This window comes from Brachycentrus maculatus, unplaced genomic scaffold (genome assembly GCF_059751285.1).
Source record: "Brachycentrus maculatus isolate JH-2025_06_01 unplaced genomic scaffold, ASM5975128v1 h1tg000778l, whole genome shotgun sequence".
NCBI lineage: Eukaryota > Metazoa > Arthropoda > Insecta > Trichoptera > Brachycentridae > Brachycentrus > Brachycentrus maculatus.
In genome coordinates this window covers 301,858-320,923 of record NW_028281506.1, presented here as the reverse complement: position 1 = coordinate 320,923, position 19,066 = coordinate 301,858, and the positions used below count along the sequence as shown (strand labels likewise).

General features: G+C 31.5%; 3 protein-coding genes across 3 annotated transcripts in view; 1 reads left to right on the top strand and 2 right to left on the bottom strand.

Annotated features, from left to right (window-relative positions):
* Cpr (Cytochrome P450 reductase) overlaps positions 1-7,245 on the bottom strand; it is a 35,540-nt gene extending 28,295 nt beyond the window's left edge. Inside the window, exon 1 of the mRNA XM_088275063.1 lies at positions 6,958-7,245. The gene's annotated coding sequence lies outside the window, so the exon portion shown is untranslated. The remainder of the gene's footprint in view (positions 1-6,957) is intronic.
* Positions 7,246-8,173: 928 nt separating this feature from the next.
* RabX5 (RAS oncogene family member RabX5) lies at positions 8,174-12,923 on the bottom strand. The gene is made up of 6 exons (XM_088275067.1): positions 12,631-12,923; positions 11,345-11,446; positions 11,205-11,269; positions 9,704-9,834; positions 9,419-9,620; positions 8,174-8,821 (listed from the first exon to the last, which is right to left on the bottom strand). Exons 1-6 carry the CDS (start codon positions 12,858-12,860, stop codon positions 8,757-8,759), a joined length of 795 nt encoding a protein of 264 aa, XP_088131193.1. The 5' UTR covers positions 12,861-12,923; the 3' UTR covers positions 8,174-8,756.
* A 348-nt stretch (positions 12,924-13,271) lies between these two features.
* RpL23A (ribosomal protein L23A) lies at positions 13,272-18,878 on the top strand. The gene is made up of 5 exons (XM_088275066.1): positions 13,272-13,316; positions 13,684-14,267; positions 15,413-15,540; positions 16,916-17,092; positions 18,699-18,878. Exons 1-5 carry the CDS (start codon positions 13,286-13,288, stop codon positions 18,781-18,783), a joined length of 1,005 nt encoding a protein of 334 aa, XP_088131192.1. The 5' UTR covers positions 13,272-13,285; the 3' UTR covers positions 18,784-18,878.
* The last annotated feature ends 188 nt before the right edge of the window (positions 18,879-19,066 follow it).

The window sequence follows — 19,066 nt, the reverse complement described above, 5'->3', positions numbered from 1 at the left end:
TCTAAATAACATTTACATTTGAATTGCCAAACGTGTTTAATGCGATAGTTATTTGTTTTCAAAATTTAAATAGGCTGAAAAAACTGTTGTTCAAAGTGTGAAACCAGTGAATTTTGACGGCATTAACAATTTTTTAACAGTTGAATTTAAAGCTATTTACCCACATAGCCATAAGTGTATTTATTCCAAAAATGACATATTTTAAATTATTTTATTTTGTTCATTTAACTTGTTAGTAATTTCAGATTTTTCGTAAAATATTTGATTCGTAAAAACAATATTTATACCCAAAAGAAATAAGTTCTTTTATTTTACACTTGCTTTCGTCAATTGGGGGCACCCGCTTAATTGGGTCAAACTATTAGCTTTCGTGTCTTAAAGTGTCGGAATATAGTGTATTTAAAATAAATAAAATAGCCTTACCACTAAGTTTTATGATTGAATAAAAAATAAATTTAAATTAAATGAGATTATTGCTTTATATTGTAGATAAATAAATCATAACGCGAAATGATTATGATTCTTAGATTATTTCAGCACAGCGATAATTATAAAACTATCATTATGATATCGAATAATTACAATTATGCTTCTTGTTGCTGGACAAGGTCGTAAAAAAAGATAAGTCTCTCTATCTTGTGAGAACGTCATAATTATTACATTATATTGAACCTTTTTTTAACAACACATGACGTATTTTTTCACATCTATTTAATCTACTAAGTATACTTGTAATATCATAAATAATTCTAGTAACGAACTGATTTTAATCCGATAACAAAAAAATGATTTACGGATGCATAAAAAATAATACTGAATTATTAATTTCAAGATACTCTATTCAGTAAAATTAAACATTTTATAAACCCCAAATTACGGTAATGATAACAGGCTTATGTATATTAAAACACACTACATATACATTCTGTATCCCGTTTAATGATATATTTTATCAACCCTAAATACAGTAATGATAACATACATGTATATTTTTAAAACACAGATGCTTACATCTTACATATTGCAAAGTGAACTGTAGGGTCGTTTCTGCAAATGATATTATTTTTAGTAGTTTGAGGTTGAATATTTTAAAATTAACCATAATTCAATGAATTGATTGTTAAAATGATTCATGTTTCGAAATATCAATCAATGCCATATAATACTTTTTCTATTGAGCCGCAATCATAAGTCTATTATTTCTATTTTTTGGCAAATAAGTTTATACATAATTGTAATAACACATATGTACCTGTAGGTTGATTGTACCCACATTATGTATTGAAACTTCTTGCCAAAATTCCAGTGTAATGCATTGATTATAATATGTAATAACAATGGCATTCCACCAAGATGTGCTAATAATCATCAACTTCAATGTTTGTAAATATTTCAACTTAGTGCACTTTCACATCGATTATTGTACCAATGAGCCCTTTCTCCACTGTGTGGGAATAATATGGGTAGATAAAATGTATTCACTTTTATTTTGGTACTTTTCTCCAATCGGTTTCGACAAGAACCTTGCATCTTCAGGGATGGACATGTACATGTCCATCTGTTGAAAAAAGAACCAAAATAAAAGTGGTTAAAAACAAAGTTCTAGTTTTATAAAATATGGCACAAAAGATCTGCAAAAAACATTCAAGAAAAAATAAATTTATCGTTTTAAAAAGTTTTAATTATTATTTAATTTTCTTTCAAATGTTATATTTTACAAATACAACTCAAAAGTTCTATTGATCCCACTATTGTTCATTTTTAATGTGTTTAAAAAATGTATTTTAATAGAACTGCTAGTAAATAGTCATGTAGTTTTTAAGCACTACTGGACTATTTTCTTACCGTTTAAAAAAATATATGGAAAAAAAATTGCAATAAAAATCCTTGATTTATATTTGAAGGTAAGGATAACAAACTGTCAGAGGATTGTATAGTGTACAATATCGAGTTAAAACCAGTCTCAAGGTTGTATTGTAGGATTTTCCTTATAAAAACCTGTTGCGTTTACACTAGGCATAGTTATACACCAGAGATACTCTGACGTAGTTATTTGAGATAGTCTAGCCTACGTAGTTATTTTAAAAATGTTATTTTTAGTCACTTTTGTTATAATTTAATTTAATTTAATTTTAATTTAATTTAATTTTTAGTCAATCATATAGGGCCCTCGAGTGAACAAAGTTTTGAAATGAATTGTGTTAATATATTAAATTTTATTGAAGCAGAAAAAAACAAACGAAATCGTTGGAAAATAATTTTTAAAATCAAATTATGTATACTTATACATATATACATAGACTAAAGGTGCTATTCAGCATTTCTGTAAAAAAAATACATTTTAACGCCCCCTCATCCTTTAAAATCATAATTTTGCTATTAAATTTTTACTCGCAACGATATAAGATACAAACGCGTTTCGTCATGTTTATTAAAATTACTAACGATAACATTTTGATAATTCCTCCACGTTCTCTTTACTTTCGTCCGTATAAACGTCATTTTGACAGTTGATTTTTGTTATGAATGCAAATCATTCCGATTTGTAAAGAAAATCCTGGCCAATTTTTGACACAAAAATATAGCTTTACTCTCACATAAACACACGCGATAACTTTATAAAAAAATGCGAATATTGACGGGGCAATGACAGATCGAAGTCGTGTAATATCACTTTTGTAGAATAGACCCGTAAGATTATTACATTGCTGGGATCCTGTCAAAAAAGAAAAGAAAATGACATTTTCAAAATTCATTTTCAGGTTTGCAAAAATTTCATTTCCGGTTTTGAATATTTTTTCGTCGACGAAAGGGAAAGAGTTTGTTTTAGGTTCCGGATATCTGGGATATGTTCCATAATCATAAGTATATATTCACTTATGTAAATAAAACAAAAGGATTATTCTGCTACCAGGAAGGTAGCAAGGTAGGAAGGTTATTGAGGAAATAACAGGTTTTAAAGCAAAAAATAGTTAAGTACCATCTTTCTTATCGCTATAAGCACGTGACGAGTGTAATCATTTTAACGAGGAGAAATATGTAAGTACATAGACTGAATTAATATTGTAAGTAAAGTTTTATAACTAAAAAAATAATAATCTGACAGATAACTCAAAAACATTTTTTTCACATAATTGTGATGTATCATCGTAATACATCACTGTTTGAAGCATTAAATAAATAATAATATCATACCAATGAAACGCTTTGAAATGTACAATAAATATTATATAACGCGGAAATCAGAGACATACATATTTACATGATTATGTAAAATGTTTGCCACTTGTCATGATTTTAATTGAATTTCTTCAGATAAATAGGTTCAACTTATATCATCAAAGGACGACAATATAATAAAGCAGGAATTCATACCAACATAAGATTCCTCCGAGCATCTAAAATGATCGAACTAACCTCAGTTTATACCCAATAAACTTAAAGGAAATTAAATTAGCAGTAGCAACTGTGATGAGTCAAGGGACTGGTGGAGAAAGGTGGTAGGTAGCATTCGCGATCAAGTAAGTGAATGCCGTAAATAATGTGGATCCAATTTGGACGTAAAATGCCTACCAACATTCGTTGCAACGATGTATGGCATTGCGTTGCGAAGATATGATGCGGTGACCTATGCACCATTTGGTTGTGTTAAGATTGTCTCTATGTACTATTTTTTTAATGTGCACGCAATTGTTTTTTATCTGTAATGACTAGTATGTTTTATCGGTGTCTGCTGTCTACTTAATTTGACACGGGTTATCTCAAACAATGGTATTGTTTGGGTTGATAAAGGATTTTTCTTCGAATACTGGGTATATTCTATAAAATACAGAGTTATTCCTAATTTTTATTTTGCTAAACGTAACGAAACTGGTTGTGTTTTCATTGATTTTAAGCACATAGCGTACAGCGCGACGGTAATCTAGAAGAATGATGGTTTTAACTGCATGAGGTCAATTTTCATCAAGAATATGGTGAGTATTCACAATATGTATTCACAATTTTCATTATGAATACGGTGAGTCGGAAGGCATAATCTTGATTACACTTTCCGAAGCAAAAGATACTTTAAAAATAACTTATCAAATGTTATTTATCAAGGATCACGTCCAGATTATAGCTTCTTTAATCCAGGCTGCAGCCCGGATACCTACAAAAGGAATAACCGGAAAATGACATTGAAAGAAGGACGTCTAGATATAATACTAGTTTTATCCAGATTTAATAAAACGCGGAGTCATTGAAAATGCAATAAGAATACTGTCCTACTCTTATGCTGGCTACAGACGGACGATTCGTTGGTCTATATCCTATATTAGACTCTATAATCTTCTGGTTTGCGTGTAGAGTTTCCCATCAGCCATGCATTTTGTGGAGATCTGTTTGTTAACTGTCGGTTTTTGGTCGCAGATCAACGTGGCTAAAATCAGTTCATCTCTGTTATATGTCGTGCCGTCGCGTGTTTTCGTTATTTTTGTTTGCAATTAATCATGGCGGCTGAAGGTGAAGTGACTTTTCTCCATATTATATCCATGGTCCCCGAATTCTTGAAATAACGTTGCCTTATGATTCTGAAAATACCGGATGGTCTGCCATACGCATTCGTGAAGACATTCGCTTGTGGTGTACCAGGCATTTAAATTTGTACGTACTTTTAAATATTCCTTATTTAACTGGTGCGTGTGATTTTTGTTTTTATATATTTTAACTTGTCGACGGTATTCCATACTTTTCAGAAGTGTGAAAAATAACACAACTTTTAATATTTTATTATCAGGGACTTTTTCAATAATTAATATATTCCTAGTAATTCAATTTATACCTTTGAAGTCAAACATTTAAACAAAATGTTAAGTATGTAACCACTCGCTGAGATTTTAGTCTACCGGGTACCGACACGTACCCGGTTCTTCTCAATCTGTACACTAGCGAGCAAATAACACTATACATCACTATCATAGCACTATTCACATACTTAAAGGTACACAGAATATTTATCACATGCGTTATTAGTCGGGCCGTAGACCAACATGCACTTAGGGTGTTTGCCAAAAGAAGGTCAAGGATCTGTGGATTGGGAAGAGAAGGAGGGGACTAAAGTGGGCAGTGACAAGTCTTGATTTTTTTAGAATCAAAAATCATGTTTTGTTTTATATTAATAATAATAGATTACGAAATTCTATGTTAATTCAATGAAAAATCTTTTTTTATCCTAAATAGAAAAACCTTAGCTAAATAATGCAAGAATGGAAATTCACATATATTTTTTTTTTTATGTCATGTAAACAAATTAATGAGAGTAGATGCCAGTCTTATCGTAATTTAAATATGAGATAATATGTGAGCGTATCAGAATAAACACGTACAAAAAACAGTTACTGTTTCGCACAATAAAAAGTAAATAATACGAATTGTTGTCTTATAATTCATTGACTCTAATCCGCACCCAAATTGTCCATACGTCACCGTTTCGAATTGATGGGGTGTTCACTTGATCATCAACTATATGAAGGCAAAGTCTTTCGCTTCAGATGCCTACCATACACAGATGGACATAGGAGCGGAGAGATATAGATAACGTAAGTGGGTGGATGAGAAATAGGTAGGAAAAAGAGTTAGATATTTGCACTCGTAAAAAATCGATACATAAAAGAAGGCACTAAAAAATTGTTTGAGTACCTAAGTAACGAATGTTTTGCGTTTATAGAGTAATTTTTATTTTTATTTTTTAACAGATTTTACTGTAAAATTTTATTTTAAAAAACATTACATGGATTAATATATAAAACGTAAGTATATAGTTTTTATTTTATTCAAGAGACACATCAGAACCCATTTGCATTTCATTTCAAAAACCTTAGGTGGGGTAATAAAATGGACAACCAGTGTATAATGCGATACATTTGAATAAAATTTAAATCCGACGTAAATTATCCAAACACGAGTTGAGAATATATTTTTTTTTTATTCTCAACGAGACTAGTTATTTATTTGTAAACTAGATAATAATAAAAAAATTAAAAATTAAAATTAAAATAAATTCGTATAGCTCTCTTGCAGTAGTAACAAATAGTATCTTACGGGTCATCAATTTTAATTTTCAACAAAACCGAATTTACGAAGTATATTGGACCAAGTCCGGTGAAATTCCAACAATAATAAGGCGAATGAATACCTCACATTTTCTCATATCTAACTGGATAACTTTTGTAATTTTTCTCAAGCAATTTAATAGGTACCTACCTGTCATATAACTGCATGGTAGGTAGGTAGATACTAATGTTTTATTCTGATCACTAATGCATACTAGTGTTGCCTACCAATGAAGCGCTGGACGTGAACACACGCTCATTATTCACGATCACATTCGCATTAAATTATTATTATTATTTATATATTCGATTCAGCAGTTTCTGTGGCTAGCCACTATCCTATTATGTAAAAAAAAACTACGTATCATTTTATAATAAAACAGATTTAGGGGCCAACTAATACGTTATATATTTTTAAAATTATACTAGTTCAAAGTGCAGCCTTGCAATGTTACTATAAAAATGGTATTAATTGAAAAAATGTTATCGAACAAATATTAATTATACTTTAAAACTTATAATACAAGCTATTTTCAAATCTGAAAAAGCTGTGCATATTATTATTTCTCCTAATACTCGCTCGTTGGTGCTTAGGGTACTCAGATGATACATTGTTATCTTGACCGTAATAACACGATGACAATGTTGTAAGTATTACGTATCGTATCACGCTTATCTACGTATAACATTTATACTTACCAGAACCAGATAACTTAAAATAAAAATTCGCACAAGAAACAGAAATGCCTAGTAGCCAAAAGTGCCAATCACTTTGGAAGGAATCTGACCGTATGTTAAAAATAAATGCGTAAAAAAATATACTACTGTTTAATTTACCTTGTTAGTAGGCAGATAACTCACTTACCGATTTTCGTTTAATCCAGTTTTTCTTTCACGAAGTTATCACTCACTCCACAAGTTTAATAGTGTGCGGTAAACAAAGTTATTAAACTCCTCTTTAATTTAATTGGCTGTGCGGGTCATATGGACTCTACGTAAAATTTAAAATTGCTGTCTAGCACAAGCACATATCACGGGTCATGTATAAAGAATTGCGTAGAGTTTTGAAGCAAGAACGAATAAATTAACTACTTAATATCCGTGAGCGCGAGCGAGACTGGCGATCAACCAGCCGCACGCAGAAAACAGGAATGAATTACAAATGAATATAAGTATGGTGTGTGAAGTTTGCCTACGTGAAACACTAGCGCTGCTCGGCGGTCGTGTGTGGGTACCTACCGAACAGGAAAGTTGAGCTTGCTGAATCTACATGCAGTGCGGCTTTTATGTATTATCTAAAAGTCATTGATTGTCGTATTTTATAATATCGAGATGTTTCGACACTTATTTTTTCGTGTAGTAATAAAATAAAATAACAGTATTGTTATTTCTAAAGTATGATCATATAATTTTACTGGAAATATAAAACTCATGGATATTTTATTTTCTAAACAATAAAAACTAATAATATGACCCGAGCCAATGTTAACCATAGATATTAGCAAAGTGACATTTAATGTCAATTCAATGTGCCGAGCATCCGCATGCCAACCAATACTCACGCAAAAGTACCTACTCACATAATGCTCGTGTTGGATTCTAATTGGATTCATAATGTGATATTAGATACATACATGTATAGTTCGGCATTTTATTATTTCGAAAATCCGAATACTCGAAACCTATTCGAAAATTCGTAACAAACGCTTTCGTTTTCGAACGGAAAATATTCCGAATTCGGAAAGTGGATAAGTTAACACCACTATTTTGACAAGATTTTTTTTGGATTGATCAGATGCGGATATCCATGTTAAAGCATTTATTTTCGCCCCACTGTTTAATTTATCGTACCATACTTTCGGAATCGTTACTCGGAAATCTTAGAAATATTTCAGTTTGAAAATCTTACTAGGCACTTTTAAAAACATGCCACCCTGGCTCTCATGCCTACGTGCCTCCTAGACTAGATTAATTATAAATGTAAGTAGGTACTAAAGTCTCAATCATTTCTAGGTTGGTATTTTCTGTAAAAAGATTTCGTCGGAACTAAAGATATATCGGTTTCGTAAAAAAAAATACAATTTTTTATAAAACAAGGAATGTTTAATGTCAACCAGATTTTTTAAAAAACATTTACAATAAATAATTCACTCCTTAAAGACTACGTAAAATCGAAAAAAATTCAATAAAAAATAGTTTTCGAACTCTAAAAATTATTTTAAAAAATATGAATCCAAAAAAACAAAATGAATTCAAGAATGATTTATTTTTAATCGGTCTGGGTGTTTATATTGTATTTCTTATATCTCCATCCCTTATTCCTTATATCTCCATCGCTTTCCTCATTTCTATCCGGGCATTTTAAATTGGATTGGAACAATCAGTATTTCTTTTTATATAAATAATTATGAATGCAGATCAGAAATCCAGGCTTAAATCTAAATGTCTAACTTATATGTATGCTATATTTTTAAATATATTTTTAAAAAGATATACGGATGATGGCATTTTCAATATACCTTAAATACAAGACATTGTGTCACACAAATAATGAAACAATAAATATTTTCTTCGCCTTCTGTAAAACATGATCATTGTTATATTGAAGGTAATCACACAACATTGTTGTTATCTTTTTCAATTTGTTATCTGTTTTTTTTTCAGTTAAAAAAAGCACTGCGCGCATTTTGCTGGTTTTCCTTTTCCATTCTTCAAACTACCTTTTAAGGCTGCAAGAAAAAAATTGTTATGAGTTTATGCAAATTAATACATTAAAAATGGATTAGCTTAACTATTGGAGTCCCAATCGTTGATAAATAAAAAAAGTGGATATAAATCAAAATACTTAGTACTCAAACGGTTAATAATATTTGTTTCACACCATTATTCATCAAAATGATTTACAAATTGAGGATAGCATAAACATTACAGTTGTTGGAATCGTATTTGTACCCATGAACTAATGCAGGAAAAAAATGTATAAAAATGACATTTTGTCGGGTTGTATTCCTGTATCCTAGTATCTGGTAATGTAATCTGGGTTCAATCCCAGATTTAAATAAATTTTAAAAATATAGAATAAAAAAAAGTATACAAAAATGAAAAAAAAAGAACATTTAAAATTTTTTCATGAACGAAAATCACACTGAAGCACCCTTGAGGTAGTATTTTACAAAAAGATCAGTATGCAAATTATCGAAAGTTATTATTACAGATTATAAAATAAAGCTCTGGGATAAGATTAAGAATGCTATATGAACTGCTTTCACATTTTGATTTCCACATGCAGCGCTTATCATAATAATAATAATAATGGATAAACCTACACATTGGATTCCCAATGTGAATATTGGTGTCTCCGAGTTCAAAGTCCTTTTGCATTGCTTTATCGAAACTCAAAGCAGCTAAACGATTGAATAAATTGTTAACACAATCTCCAGTTTTAGACGACACTGCCCAATATTCAGCGTTCAGTTCATTTGCCATACTAATGGCATCTGCTTCTATAGCAACATAGTCACTGGTACTCTGAAACAAAAAATGTTTTTAATTTGTCGAATGTATGATAGGAAAGTATTTGTAATAATATGCATACATTTATTAAGACTTACAACTTTGTCACGTTTTGTGCCAACAAGAAATATTAACGGTGATAAAATATTTGCCTTCAAAGCTTCAGCAAGCCAAGTTTTTGTATGTTTCAACGATGCAAGATCAGTCAAAGCGAATACCAGAATAATGGCTGCAAATAAAACAGTTTCCATTGGTAAAATATAATTTAAGTTTATGGTATGCAGACATCCAAATATTTAAACTTTAAGAGTTTGCAAACATTTCAGGTTTCAATCATGCATTATAATTTAAATTTCAAATTACAAAATCAAATAAATATACATTAGACGATAGAGTAAAATATCCAAAAAGTTCTTTTCGCGCCACATTTAAGCATTATATCTTGTGAGATATACAGAGATCCAACATTATACAACTTAGAAAATAACTTTATTATATCTCATTGTAATATTGATTTATTTTGATGCAAAAAGTTTCCTCTTCAAGACTAATTGTACTTAAAACTATATATACTAGAATATTTAGTTAAGTACATAGATTTTGTGAATGCTGGGAAGAAAGTGAATGGTGCACTGAAATCAGTTATAGCAAATAAAAACCTATTCAGCGGAAGCTAAACTGGCAGTGCACAACGGAGTCCTGGTTCCAACTCTAACGTATGGAAGTGAAACATGGAGTTGGCATAAGAAGGAAGAAAGTAGACTGAATGCAGTCGAAATGCGATCTCTCAGAAAAATGTGTGACAAAACGATGTATGATAGATGTTCGAATAGTGAAATAAGGAAGGAATGCAAAGCTGAGATAAGCATTATCGATAAAATTAAGAAAGGTGTGTTGAGATGGTTTGGACATGTTGGAATGAGTGAGGAAAGAACGGTAAAACAAATTTATGAGGCAAATGTAATTGGAAAAAGGAGCAGAGGAAGCAGAGAGAAGACCGAGAAAAACATGGCACGATCATGTATGCCAAATACTTGAAAATGGTCAGGTTAGGAGTCACAACAATCGGAAGGTGTGTGTGAGGAGATGCATGAACGTGGAAGAGGCGAAGAATGTTTGTAAAGACAGAGTGGAGTGGCGTTTCATATTCTCTCTGCCTACCCCTGCGGAGAAGCGGCGTGATGGTTAGTTAGTTAGTTAGTTAGATAGATTTTTTAAGTGTAAATCAGTCTCGAAGAAACTGTTTTCTTTATAACTCTTATAATTAGGTTATTATAGTATATATACAGTGATTTCAATCTAAGCCATTTGATTTATAAGAAAAATAAAATTTATTTATTTCAAAACTGAAAAAGAAAAAGTTATACTTTTGGATAAGGTAGTATATAGAAATGACACAGCTAAGATATGTACTATAAATTTTCTATTGTTTTTGAAGATATTATTTTTTATGAATTCTTAAAAATATATGTTAATAAAATATTAAAATATAATGAATTGTATTTTATATTTATTTTCTAAAATTAATATTCACGTTTTACTGAAATAGCAAGTGCTGATGATTTTTTTCTATTAACAAGACAAAAAAAAATACAGTACCACTAGCTCCCCTGTAATATGATTGAGCGATGCACTTAAATCTCTCTTGTCCAGCGGTATCCCAACTAAAATGAAAATATACATTTTAATCTGAACAAAAATGTTATAATAATCCAAAGAAAATAATGTGTTTTGCATACATTTGTAAATTGAATGGTACATCCAGTATATCAAAACGTTCAACTTCAAAGTCCACTCCGATGGTTGCTTTATAGTTTGTCTCAAATACTCTATGGCAAAACCTGAAACATTAATAAGAAAACCACAATATTTCAACATTACATACAAGTAATAAAGCCAAATTAATAAAATGATTTTTAACTAAAACTGTTATTTAAATTAAAGTGATTGATTTTTTTCTGCAAATTTAATAAATTCTAATGATGTCACATATAATTTAAACTTAATCAAAGTATTAATTGTTATTGAAGTATTAGTAGTTCATCAAAGTATTAGTAGATTGAAGTTAATTCAAAGTTCAGGTTTTTGAATGAGATGTATGCATGTCTGAGTGGAAATTGTGGTAAAAGGTGACCTACAATAGGTAGATGATTTTGAATACTTGGGAATATACTATATAAGTATGTTCCTAGTATTGAAAAGGTTGAGAGAGATATTGGTAGAAGAGTGAATACTGGAAACAGAGAAAATAGTTTACCGCACATCAATCGGTTATAACAATCAAAAATCTAACAGAGAAAACCAAATAATTAGTGCATGACATAGTCCCAGTACCAATCTGGTAGTTATGTATGCAAATGGAGCATGGAGTTGGTATTAGAAGGATAAAAGTACACTGAATGCAGTCAAAATCTGATCCCTCAGATGAATGAGTGACAAAAGGATATACGATAGGTTTTCAAATGGTGAAATATGGAAATAATACAAGGCCCATCCCACAGTGCAATGGATAGCATGATTCGCTATCATGTTAGTGGTTCTGAGTCTAATTCACAGAGACGGTGATATTAATGTTACCCTGCACTGGTAGCCTAAGTTCAAGACCCATCACCTTGCCTTTATGTAATTGACAACCAATAAAATAAGGATTAAAAAAGAAGGAGAAGACACGAAATTCAAAAGAGAATAGCAGTAATGGCCAGGGCACTCGAAGTTCCATACTCAGACTCTTAATGGTTAGTGTAAATTTTGCATTGGCAAATTTTTTGAGTCCCTAGAGGACAATCAATATACATTAATTGGTTTCATGTATTATTTTAAGTTTATGAAACAAATGTGATTCAAATAATTGTGTACATTTCTGGTAGTAATTATTGTAACAACCAAAGTACGCAAGGAAAGAAATAAAAATGTGGAATTCTGATTTCAAAGATTATAAAGCATGACGGTAATATTGGTAATATTTAAAATATAATACAAAAAATAAAAAAACACAATTAGGTAATCAATATAACAATAATGTCACCTGTTTACTAGGGATGTCTTTCCAACTGCTACATCACCAACAAATATTGCTTTAGAGATGTTCAATCCCGCAGTTACACTACATTTAGAACACTCTCTCGCTATCCTTGAAAAATTTATTTGTTTATTTGGTGAGGCATCTGATATAAAGGGACGAGGCAATGAGAGAATTTTCCTTTCACAATAATCTTGTTTTACCATTTTATACACGGCCGAACGTGAAGCGAGCATTATTTAAAACAAAGGTAAAAAGATACATACAGTAATGCTAACTAAGTCATATACATAATGCTTATCATTAGAAAAACATGTCAATGAGTTATCTTATATTATAAGGTCAGTAATTACACAAACTAATTTACACTAAAAATAATTACAATAACAACGAAAAAATATATATTTCTATAGTATAGAAATTAAAGTATGTATAATGATTTTTCCGAAAAATATTTTCGTATAAATTAGTTTCAAAACTTTCGAAGTTTGTAAATTTATTATATTTTTCAAACATTCGTTGTCATTGGAAACGGGTGTGAACATAAACGTGAAGTTCGTGCGAACTAGTACAAAATTCTACCACCAGAGGGGCGCTACTCGCGTCTTCCTTTTTCTCTGCCGTGTCGTTTTGTGATCGGCCACCATCTTTTCAATTAAATATGCCACCGAAGAAACCCGCGGATAAGCCAGGTTTGTTGAAATATTGTATTGTTTCGTGTAATTTGTGTTGTGTTTGTATATAAATTATTTAATCTAAAACTGCGTGTCTGTACTGTGTAACAAAACCGTTTAAAATGCCTGACGTTTTGTGTAATAGAATCGAATATAAACTCCGGTCCGCCACGCGGTGTTCACACATGGTGAATTGTCATTTTTTAACTTCCCGAATGATCAACTGCACGCTCATACATCTGGGATCAATCGTACTACTTAGATATAGTCCGGTGTATAAATTATTTTAACTTTTTCGTTTATTTTGGTTTTTGTTAAAACAAAATAAATAACCTCCAAATGTTTGACAAGTGAAACGTCCTCTAATTTTGTATTTTGTTTTTAGCGTCTGGCTCTAAGGCCAGCGAGGCCAAAAAGCCTAAGCCAGAGGCGAAATCTGAAGCTCCCAAAGCGGAAACTTCCAAGGCAGCGGCAGCTCCTAAAGCCGCCGCGGCTAAACCTGCCGCGGCTAAGCCCGCGGAAAAGAAGCCCGCTGCTCAACCCAAGGCTGCTGAGAAGCCCAAAGCTGCCGAGAAGCCTAAAGCCGCCGACAAACCTAAGGCGGCCGAAAAGCCCAAGTCCGCCGACAAGCCCAAATCTGGAGACAAGCCTAAGGCGGCCGATAAGGCGAAGAGTGCCGACAAGCCCAAGGCTGCCGACAAGTCCAAGGCTGCGGAGAAGCCTAAAGCCGCCGCTGCCAAGAAGCCCAAGGCTGCCGAGAAGCCTAAGGCTGCCGGAGACAAGGCGAAGCCCGCTGCTGCCAAGAAAGCCACTACCGCTAAGGCCCTTCCCAAGGCATCTAAGATCGATGGTGCCAAAGCCAAGATTGCCGCCAAGGCTAAGGCCAAGATCGCCGCTGCCAAGGGTGTTAAGGTCACCAAGAGTGGAGTGAAACTTGCCATCGTAAAGGCAAAGAAAGCTCAAATCAAGGCAAGTGTTATTTTTATTTTTCAATTATATTTCAATTGTTTTATCATTTTTATATATTTTATACCTTAAGTTTAAACATGATGTAGTGCATCAGTAACTTTTTTAAATACAGTTTTCTCGTTTCTCGGTGATTTTGTGATGATGAATCTTTATATTTCATTGATGCTTCAACTTGCTGGCATTACTGTCGCGTTCAACGCAGGTCAAAATGGTTACAAAAAGACTTGATCATCTAAACGGAATCACCTTAAAAGAATATTAATACTTGTATCTGACAATGGATTTAATTATATAGGTGTATGTAAAATTGTGGCTTTGCATTTTATTTCATTAAGTTTTAGTAGTTTCTGAGTTGCTTAAATTTAAGCTTCTCAAAATTAAGGAGTGATGGTGTGCAGTAAGTAGGAGAAAGCGTCCATTAAAATAGTGAAATTTTCAGAAAAGACCATGCTCTTGGACTTGGGCTTGTCCATGCAGCGGATAAAGCGGATTATTTTGAAAACAAGATAAACTCGACGCTGTTATAACCCTCCATGGCGATCCTAGTTAAGAAGAAAAAGTGGACTTATGAGATTAACATTTTACTCTCCGACCTGATAGCTTTTTGTCCATGCCTTATTTTTTTTATTGTAAATTAAATTAAGAATAGTCCATAGTTAATTTATAATGTTATAGATCGTTTAAACTATATTAAGTATGTTATACGAAAGGAGATAGTTTTTTTAAATCTGCTGCGCAGAGTAGTCTATGCATTTAAACATTGTTTGATATCCAATTAAATAACATGTATTAATATATTTTCTTAAATAAAATAAGTTTATAGTAGCCTGCATTTTGTTTTACGTTTTAAAGAGAAAACCGATATAAATTAAACTCGGCAGTAGCAGGTATAACTTTTTTCTTTTCATTAGTATTGTTACATCAGTGGGTAGATTTTTAGTAATGTTAAGATCCAGATATGGCGTATGATAATAGTAGGGATTTCTGAACATTTAATAAGCAGAGTTTAACATGATGATATTACGGAATGGGAATCTCTTTGAATTATAATGAAAAGAGCTATATTTCTTCTGATTTTGTATTTTTTCACGGCGCTTGTAATTTTTTTTTTAATTGTTGATTAATGAGTTATTTTGTCACCGCAGGTAACCAAGGGAGAGCATGGCACGAGGCTCAGGAAGATCCGTACTTCCGTACACTTCCGCCGCCCCAAGACTTTCCGTCCTCCTCGTAATCCCAAGTACCAGAGGAATTCAGTCGCCAAGAGGACACGGTGAGATATTATTATTAACGCACTTATTCAACAAAGTAAACTCTTTACCCGAGATATTTGGATGCAAGTCTGACACATCTGAATGTTCTAAACAGCCATTTGATCCTTTTGCTTCTAACAAGTTATGGTTATAGGATGCGTATTTACTTTTCAATTTATTTATCTCGTAACATCGCTAACTCAAACCTTGAGACTTTGGTCTTGCATTGTCATATCTCGGTACTGTTATTTCCCGGCTTATGTTAGTGTTATTATTTTTCATGCAATAAAGAGTGAAATATTATTTTATATTGCGGCTTCTGTGATGATCTTTCATTGGGAATCTCTTTGAATTATACTGAAAAGATTAACAATATCTGAGTATTGTCGCAATTAACAAATATTTTTCTACATGACCTACTTGTGTGTTATTATTTTATAATATGTACTAGAGATGCAAAGGATAGCAAAAAAGTATCTGTAAATTGTTATATATCTGATTTACATAAATTAGATGTAATTTTGGCGTTTTGTAAATTTTACAATTTATAAAAATTATTTTCCTTTGCAAAATATGAGAAAATCATATTATTGCTTCTTCTGAATTCTATAATAAAGTTGTTATTATAATTACATAAAATTATTATTGATATTGGTTTTTATAGATACATCTTTGTGAAATGGGATTGTAATAATAATAATACTTTTAGATAATTTATATAGCTTAATTTTCATAAAATACTGCCTCGAGGGTGCTTCAAATACATTTAGATATAATGTATAAAATAAATGCTTTTACTTGATATTACATTTTTATTTTTACAACTGACTAAGGTGGCTTCTTAGTTAAAAGGGCTTGGTGGTCTGTTATAAAGGTAAAAATAAAAGTCAAAGTTTTTTGTTTGATGGATATTTGTCCGGCCAATGATATTATTTACTAGGGCTGTAGTCTTAATAGTCTGACAGATATAGGGCATGATTATGGCGCGGACTAATTACTGACCGCAAGAAAAATCAGGGATCTGTTCTTTTATTTATCCTTGTGATGTTACAAATTATTAGTCAGATATTTCAACAGATGTCATAAGGCCAAGGATTGATGTATTATCCAAAGTTCCACACCATGAAAAATCCCTCTAAGTTGAACTGAGGTTCGAAACTTGGAGTAAAGTAAAAACACAAACGGTTATGTCAGCCGCGTACGGAGAATGTTTTGTGAAAACACATACGGTTATACGAGCCGCGTGGATCCGGTTAAAATAATGACATTCATTGATCAAATAAATGTTAATAAAATTTATCTACTTTTTCTGTTTTATATATCATATCATGAATATAATATAATTTCTATGAACTGAATAGAGGTTTCTATGAACTAATTTTTTTTCTTCTGCAGTATGGATGCTTACAACATCATCAAGTATCCCTTGACCACTGAGGCAGCCATGAAGAAGATTGAAGACAACAATACCCTCGTCTTTATTGTCCACACACGTTCCAACAAGCACCACATTCGGCAGGCGGTGAAGAAACTTTATGACATCAACGTCGCTAAAGTGAACACCCTCATCAGGTATATATCTTCTTTCTTTATAATTATAGGCATACCTCATTTAATACTGCTGTGAACTGTCCAGTTAGTTCACAGATAAGGTAAAATGCCCCTGCAAATGGGTAAAGCATCAGCCATTAGATTGGACCAAGTGAATATAATAAATATGTAATTAACAAATACCACATTGTTAATTTAGGCAACGGTTCAAGGAATCAATACAACCATATGTCACTGGAGAGAATATGAGATTCATCTAAGTATAAAGGGATTTTTTTAGAATCATTTTTTTATTTATACAAATCACTAAACTTATGTTTAATCATTCAGTTATCACTTAGTAATTTAATTGAGAAAAACCTCAGTAATTAGAATTTATACTTACCAAACTGCATCATATAGTATTGTTTTTTTATGACAGTTTAGTGATCCAGTGTTGATGCCATTCATCATCAGCTTTTAGAATATCAGCTTTTTACTAAGTTACTTTTACACTGGTGTAAAAATAACATTTTTGTTAATTCAGCTGAGTACTATAAGTACTTGAACTTTGGGATTTCAACCCATGCAATAGAAATAAACTTTATATTGTTAATAACTCAAAATTTAATTGTCTTGGCAGCAATTAAAAAGTCATAGAGTTCAACTCTGTACATCTTTAAGTAAAAATAATAAATAATACCCTCTTGAGATCTACGGGATTATTTTGCACAGTAGAAAAGATGCCGCAACTTAAATACTAGGAAACAGCTACTATATAAAAAAAATTGATATCTTTTTGTTTAAATTTTATGATGAAACTCCATTGATGTTTATTTAGGTACAATATTTAATTTAATAGAAAATTGTTAACATTTTTTTATATTAACCCTTCCCTTACGATGCTAAAAACTTCCTCGCGCTCAGGTGATTTTATACACCATATGAAAATGTGATTAACAAACAGGAAAAATGTGAATATTCCTAAATGTTGCTTTTATTGACCATAGTTGAAGTTGAAATGTATCAATTTTGTAATGTTAGTTCTGATAAGTACATCGTAAGTATCCACCACAGCTAGTGTAGCGATACAACCATCTCGAATTATCTCTTGTTTGCAACTAAAATAAGATTGTCGGAAACATTATAAAGCCGCGTGCATGTGTACGTTAAGTGCGCCACGCACGCATACTCTGAGAAACGTCTGTGTATTGGTAATTCTATTAATACACAGACTTTATTTTACAATTTATTTCTTTCTTTCGCTGCAAATGAATAACTTTATAAAATAATACTTTTACGTAACATGTAAAAGTATTACGGAAGGATACAAAAATTTCCAAGCCCGTATCTATTATATTTCATACTGATTTTTCATTTTTAAAGTTGAGTTGTAGTAAATACATATCACCGGGAGGGGAAGGTTAATGATTATCTATACTAAGAAACACGTAGTACATACAGGTTTTTTTTTATCTTGGAGAAATATCAAAGTTCTGGTTTTTATTTTTAATGATGACAACATTATGGGAATCTCTTTGAGACATAATGAAAAGAATTTATAATAATCTTCTGAAAAATGTCTAATTGCATTAGCATTTATTACTTGCCCTATTACAATTATTAATCGCTATTAACATTTTTCCAGACCCGATGGCAAGAAGAAGGCTTACGTGAGGCTGGCGAGAGACTATGATGCGCTCGACGTCGCTAACAAGATTGGCATTATATAAATTGATAGACTTTTTGTCTATTTTTATTATATATTTGTACATTATAAGAATAATAAACATGTATAGGGTATTCCTTGTACCCTGTTCAAAATAAATACTTTTTTTATTACAGCATTTCTCAATACATGTTCCCAAATAAATACACACATACATACCTCTAATCCATCAATTGTAATATTTGTATTACAATATTATATTTGTATTAGATATATATGTAACTCTTAGCAAGTTTATGAAAAAAAAAAGTTAATTGAAATGTACTTAGTAATTTTTGATAAATTTA

Coding starts and splice junctions, on each gene's coding strand:
- RabX5 (XM_088275067.1), bottom strand. CDS start 12,860: ATGCTCGCTTCACGTTCGGCCGTGTATAAAATGGTAAAACAAGATTAT. Junction 11,270..11,344: donor GTACCATTCAATTTACAAAT/GTATGCAAAACA, acceptor TTTTCATTTTAG/TTGGGATACCGCTGGACAAG. Junction 8,822..9,418: donor TCACATTGGGAATCCAATGT/GTAGGTTTATCC, acceptor TTTTTCTTGCAG/CCTTAAAAGGTAGTTTGAAG.
- RpL23A (XM_088275066.1), top strand. CDS start 13,286: ATGCCACCGAAGAAACCCGCGGATAAGCCAG. Junction 13,317..13,683: donor GAAACCCGCGGATAAGCCAG/GTTTGTTGAAAT, acceptor TTTTGTTTTTAG/CGTCTGGCTCTAAGGCCAGC. Junction 15,541..16,915: donor TCAGTCGCCAAGAGGACACG/GTGAGATATTAT, acceptor TTTCTTCTGCAG/TATGGATGCTTACAACATCA.